The sequence below is a fragment of the Chrysochloris asiatica genome, unplaced genomic scaffold, assembly GCF_000296735.1.
Source record: "Chrysochloris asiatica unplaced genomic scaffold, ChrAsi1.0 scaffold00130, whole genome shotgun sequence".
NCBI classification, from domain to species: domain Eukaryota; kingdom Metazoa; phylum Chordata; class Mammalia; order Afrosoricida; family Chrysochloridae; genus Chrysochloris; species Chrysochloris asiatica.
Window position 1 is genome coordinate 8,087,016 of NW_006408648.1, and position 6,750 is coordinate 8,093,765.

The window sequence follows — 6,750 nt, forward strand, 5'->3', positions numbered from 1 at the left end:
CCCCTCTAAGACTGAAACTCAAAGGGAACACATGAGCAGGCATGCAAGCTTGCTGGTGACCACATTGGTTTACTGGTGAGTGGAAGAGAGGGAAAGACAGTAATGAAGAAATGGGCTGAGTTCAACCATGTTTCTTAGACTCCTGTTGACCTGGAGATGAGAGAGAGAAGAGGAAGGGCTGGTTGGTCCAAAGTGTGGTGAGACCTAGGGACACCTCAGCCCATGGACAAGGACATAGCCACAGAGGGCTAGACCTGAGAGTGAAGCATCCAGCTGATATGAAGGGAGGAGAGATGCACAAGAACACCCAAACTTGCAGATAGTACCCATCTAACCTAGCCTCAATGGCTTGATAATCAGAACTTGACTTGTTGTTAAGTGCCATCGAATCGGTTCCGACCCATAGCAACCCTGAACAGGGTTTCCGAGGCTGTAAATCTTTACGGGAGCAGAAAGCCCCATCTTTCTTCTGCAGAGCAGCTGGTAGTTTTGAACTGCTGACCTTGTGGTTCACAGCCCAATTCGTAACCACTACACTACCAGAGAACTTGACTAGAGGAAGATAAAAAGGAAAACAATTTTTGATAAAGGAAATGAGTATAAATTGCTACAATTTGATGAACTTGACCTATGCTCATGGAGGTAGTAGTTCAAAATACCAACAGAGAGGGAAGGAATAGTCACATCAAATATAAATGCTATCCCCTCTGTACACAGGGTAGATAGGAATGGGCAACTTAGACATTGGCTACCTAAAATGAGGGGATGATAAAGGCACGAAGTGACTGGCTTACAGGGTTTCAAGAGGGAGTTTAGTTTAAGAGTGTGTGGGGGAAGACAGAGTCCCCACTGAAAAGTTTTCATCTTGTCTAGATAGGTCTGGTAAAAAGAGATGGGGATAAGATTCCTGAGATTCAATAGGGAGTAATTGTTATCATAACTAATTGTGGCTGTCACAATTGTAAAGGTAGAAGTTTTGTATCAAATGGGGGAGTAGTTAATCTTACAGTCCAGAAACAGAGGGCCCTAGGACCATCAAGGGAGAAGAGCACAAACGGAATACTGGACCTTATCCAGAGAAGCAGTGACACCAGAGATGGGGACATGGAGAGAGGGAGCATCTTAGGACTCTAGATTCATGGGAAGAGAGGGACTGAGAGCTGGCGGCCAAGAGGCAGGCTTGCAGAATGTGCTTTTTGGTAGTTTAAATTATTATATATCACTGAGTGTTTAAAAAAAAAAAAGAGTTAAAATGAATAGAAAGCAATATTGTTAACTGATGTACATGGAGGGAATTATAATCATTGTAATAAAACAAATTATATGATTTGTTGAGTATAAAACTGATGATCTCTGGGTGGGGTCCCACTTTCCATTCTTCTCACTTGATGGTCCCAGGGATCTCTGCTCATGGGCTGCAAAATCAATCACTTCCCTCTTTTTGTCAAAAAACATCTACCTCTATATTTCCTACCCTCACAATCAGTCCTGATGGCAATTATTCAGTATTGTACCACAAGGGTCTTATCCCCATTTCCTTTCGCAGGCCCGGTCCCAACAGATTGGAAATGATTCAGTGGAGATTATACCTTCCTCTGCCCCATTTGGAACTAGGCTCCCTCTTGAAAGCTTGTAAGCCAGTCACTTCTTGCCTTTATAGCACACACACACACCCCATTTTGGGTAGTCAATGTCTAAGTTGCCCATCCCTGTCAACCCTGTGTTCCAAGGGGGTGGGAGTGAGCCTTGCTGTAAAGATTTGTTCCTTTTTTGAGCCATGACATCCGTAAGTATAGGTAAAGTTTGTCAAATTGTATCAGGTTACTCTTTTTTCTTGCCCCCACCCCCACCCCTTCTTTCTTCTTCTAGTTGAGTTCTGATCATCCAGCCTTCGAAGCCAGGTCAAGTGGGTATTATCTGCAAGTATGGGTGTTCTTGTGCATCTCCCCTCACTTCATATCAGCTGGACGCTTCACTCTGCACTCTAGTCCTCTGTGGCCATGTCACTTCCTCTGGGCCCAGGAATCCCTGCGTCTTGCCGTACTTCTGGCCAACCAGGTCTCCACCCGGGTTCTCAGGGATATTGAATGTGGTCGGGTTTAGCTCGCAACTTCATTGCTGTACCCCACCCCCACCCCCCATCTTCCCCTTATGGGTGACCAACATGGTCACCAGCAAGACCACATGCCTGCTCATGTTTTCCCCTTGAGTCTCATCTTGGAAGGGGATTTGCTCTGAGGGGTCCCGACCACTTGCCTTGATGGCTCCCAGGAGAACAGCTTACTTGTTCTTGTAGTAATCAGACTGCCGTTATTGTTTCAGATTTTTCCTGGCGGTCTTTCTTTCACGAAGTATCTTCTGTTCTTCTAACCATTCCAGGCTGGACTACTCGTCCTTTCCAGTGGAAATTTCCTACCTCAGTCTGTTCTGGATGGGGTTCTGGATTCCACCTATGGTCTTGTGCAATGTAAAGGCTCCACAGGAAGCCTCCTTCACTGGGCAACTTCTAGCCCCCTTTAAGATATTCCAATCAGTTATAGGCTGAAGACAGACTTATAAGCTTTCTATAGTGATGTTTCTGGCTATTCCTTTCCTCCCCCCAGCCCCACCCCCACCCCCCAAGTATCTATTTTACAATGGTAGGCAAGGGAAACCAAGATCCAAAAGACAGCCAAGCATCTTAATGTCATACTTCTGTGATTGACTAATGTTACTCAGCATAATGTCCTCCAGGTTTAACCATGCTGTGAGGTATTTCACAGATTTGTCGTATTCTGCAACATTTTGTAGTATTCCATTGTGTGTATGTACTAAAGTTTATTTAGCCATTCTTCTGTTGATGGGCATTTAGGCTGTCTCCATCTTTTTGATGACTCTTGAAGGAACCTGTTTTCTTATCCATTCTGCTCTGCTCTTTATGTCTTTTGACTGCCACGTTTAATCCATTTACATTAAGTGTGATTACTAATAGGTATAAATTGATTGTTGTCATTTTTCTAAGTGTTTTTGTGGTGCTGCTGGATTCTTTGTTCCACATAATTTTCTATGCTGAGTTCATATTGTTTGTGGGTTTTCTTTTTATTTTCATTTCTGTTGTGTTAATGTTTACTAAAACTTTCTGATTTTCCTCCTTTTTTGTTGATGTACAGATTATTATTATTCTTTGAGGTTACCCTGTAATTTATTGATTTTTTCCCCTGCTTAAAATAATCTGTTTTATCTTGAAATCTACTTGATTTTTTTTGCCATTTGGCAACTCTCTACCTACACTATTTCCTCTTTTTGCTTTGTAGCTGACTTCATTATACTGGCTGAGTAGTATTCCATTGTATGCATGTACCACATTATCCATTCATCTGTTGGTGGATATTTAGGTTGTTTCCATCTTTTGGCTATTTTGTATAGTGCTGCAAAAAACACTGGTGTGTAAATCTTTTTTTGAGTTTCTGCTTTCAGATCTTTTGGGTATATACCTAGGAGTGGAATTGCTGGGTCAAATGATAATTCTGTTTTTTAATTTTTTTTGTAGAACTGCCTCACTCTTTTCCACAACAGCTATACCATTTTGCATTCCCACCAGCAGTGGATAGGGGTTCCAGTTTCCCCACATCCTAGCTAAAATTTATTATTTTTGCTTGCATGTTGCTGTGATGCTGATAGTTACACCACTGGTAACTCAGAGACTAGCAGGATCAACTGCGGCAGACAGGTTTCAGTGAAGTTTCTAGACTAAGATAGATGTACTAGGAAGGAGAACCTGGTAATCCACTAATGCAGTTTCGTGTTTGGTATTAGTGACTTAGAGTTTCAATTTGAGTAATAGTTGTATTAAGAGTGGTCTTCCTTGCAGACATATGATATCATATTATCACTGACAGTGTTGTACCTCAAGATAAATCATGAAATGTTATTTTTAAATGATGAATATGATGCCATTCCTTTTCAAATTGTCATTCCTAGTATTGTAGACAATGGAATTATCTGATAGAAAATGGCCAATATCAGTCCATTTCAAGTCACTAATGCTTAGGATGAAATCCTGGTGTAGTGCTGTAGGATACACACTGCAAAGGAGCACACTGTCAGTTGGAACCACAAGGTAGGCAGTTAAAACTCACTAGCCTATCCTTGGAAACCCTGTATTGGGTTGCTATGAGTCAGGGCTGAGTCAAAGACACTTAACAACAACATCAATGCTTAGGATATTGATCTTCCTTTCACTTTTGTTGTTGTTAAGTGCCTTGGAGTCGATTCTGACCCATACCAACCCTGTGTAGGGTTTCTGAGAAGCAGCTGGTGGCTTGGATTACCAACCTTGCACTTTAGCTTCATTATTTAGGAGGGTTTTTTTGCATAAGATTGCTAAGAGTAGGAATCAGCTTAAAGATACTGACAATAACATTAAGGACTGCATTGACACTGGTTTTGTCTTAGGAGTCTACTGTTTCTACTTATTCTTTTTAATTGACAGATTCCTTCTTTCCTGTCTTCAGAGTATAAGCTTTTCAGCAATTCATTTCCTTTCTTTCCCACTTTATTTCCTATCCCTTTTTTCCTCTTTTATGAGCTACCTTTTAAAAGATACTTATTTTAAAAAAAAAAGATACTTGTAGCGTTACTGTTATTTCTGTTTGCTCCTAATTCTCTTTAAGACAGGGAGGGTTTCTTTGTTCAATGGCACAGTCTTGTCATGGTTCCTACAATGGACATTTTAATAAGGAGTTTACAATAAAAATAAAATTTAAACCAGCAAATACAATAAATTTCAGTTGGATAAAAGAGATTTGTTCATATATACATTGTGGCTATTGGAAATATTTTCCTGTGGTTGCTTTTGTGTTGCTAGCTCAGCAAACAACTTATACTGAAGGCTTACTTCAAAGCACTACTGCTGTTTTATGTTGGGGAATTTTCTTTGAGCAGACAATTAGGAAAATTGACAACTGCATTAACATTTTATGCACTTAGAGTAGATTGCCTTTGTCGTATGATGTCTAACTTTTTCTCCCCAAACTATAAAATACATCTGGAGAATTGCATTTGATATTTTTATGTGAATGAACCATATGATTAGTGTTTACTTATGATTTATTGAGACAAAATTGGTAATGTACAGTACTACAAAATAAGTATACTCTTAAAACATTTGGCATTCAGTTCCCTTTGAAACATGAAACTTGAATTAGAAGACTATAATTAAGCACTTTGGTTGTATTTATTTTTTACCTTTTGTTATATTTCTTGTTTATATATGCCAGAAAAATAGGTGGCCATTAGTCAGCCCATAACCTATATTAAGGTTTGCTTGTTTAATATACAGTTTGATGAAAGATAATTTGCAGGTAATCTTTTGTTACAGATTGAGTTGGTAGCTTTTTGTGTGAAGTTATAATCCAAGTGTTTATCTTTTTAAGAAGAAACCAAAACTTAAAGTATTCCCAAGTTACTCAAATTTTAATTTTTTAAAAATTTGTTTTAAAAAACTGATTTTGGACCATGAAATTTCCCACGCTTTCTAATTATGCCCTTTCAGCTTCAAAACAAAGTAGAAAATAGAAACTACATTAAGCAGAGAACTCCTGAGTTGCTAGTAATCCCTATCAAACTATTGTTGTGTGATCATAGATAAGGACACATTCAGTTTTTGCAGTGTGTCATTAATAAACTTTTTAAATTTGGGGAGAGAGCCAGCAAAACAGAGGCATAAATGGATACTTTGGTTTTATTGTTGTTTTAATATTTTTTTGTTAGGCCACCAAGTTAGAATTTTGCACTCTAATATGAATCATAATAAAAGGAAGTAGATGTTTGTAGTCATTACAGATGTGAACTAGCTGGCATTCAAAAAAATTTTAAGTGCATACTTAATTTTATATTTTAAAAAGTAGAAAAAGTTAGAACTAATGAACATTTAGACTCCTGGTGTGTCACTGTAGGATCAACGCTGGACTGTAAACCACAAGGTCAGCTGTTCAAACCCACCAGCTGCTCCTTGGAAACCCTTGTTGTTGTTGTTGTTAAGTGCCATCGAGTCGGGAACCCTAAACAGGAGCAATATGAGTTGAAAGCAACTGGACATCACTTAACAACAACAACAACAACAACAAGGATAAGCTTTTAATAACGTTACATATAGTATAGCCTATTGACTGAAAGGAGCTCTGGTAATGTAGTGGTTACGAATCGGGCTGCAAACCACAAAGTCAGCAGTTTGAAACTACCAGCTGTTCCGCGGGAGAATGATGAGGCAGTCTGCTCCCATAAAGATTTACAGCCTCGGAAACCCTGTACAGAGTCGCTGAGTCTGAACCGACTCCATGGCACACAGCCACCATTGACTGAAACATAGTTAAAATAAAAAAAGAAAGAAAATTACCAAATTCAAAATCAAAGAAATAGTTTCTCCTTGTTATTATTGTTAAATGCCGACAAGTGGAGTTCTGACTCATAAGAGTTTCCAAGGAGCTAGTGGTGAATTTGAACCGCTGACCTTGAGGTTATAGTAGTGCTTATCCTACAGCAGCACTCCAGGACTCCAGTCTCCCCTTAGGTTGTACATGTTAAGTGGTCTCTATTTAATTGCTCTCTCTGTCTCTCTCTCCATAGGTGTTTAAGAATGTGACTCTACAGGTTCCAGTGGGATTGACTATACATACCTCATTAGTATGTTTTGTGACACTGCTCATTACAATCTTGTGTTCTACTTTGATCCTTGTAGCTGTTTTCAAATATGGACATTTTTCCCTATAA

General features: G+C 39.3%; 1 protein-coding gene across 1 annotated transcript in view; it reads left to right on the forward strand.

Annotated features, from left to right (window-relative positions):
- The window catches only part of PIGX (phosphatidylinositol glycan anchor biosynthesis, class X), a 39,943-nt gene extending 33,193 nt beyond the window's left edge, over positions 1-6,750 (forward strand). The window contains exon 8 of the mRNA XM_006869439.1: positions 6,607-6,750. Within this exon, the coding sequence (XP_006869501.1) occupies positions 6,607-6,750 (144 nt within the window). The remainder of the gene's footprint in view (positions 1-6,606) is intronic.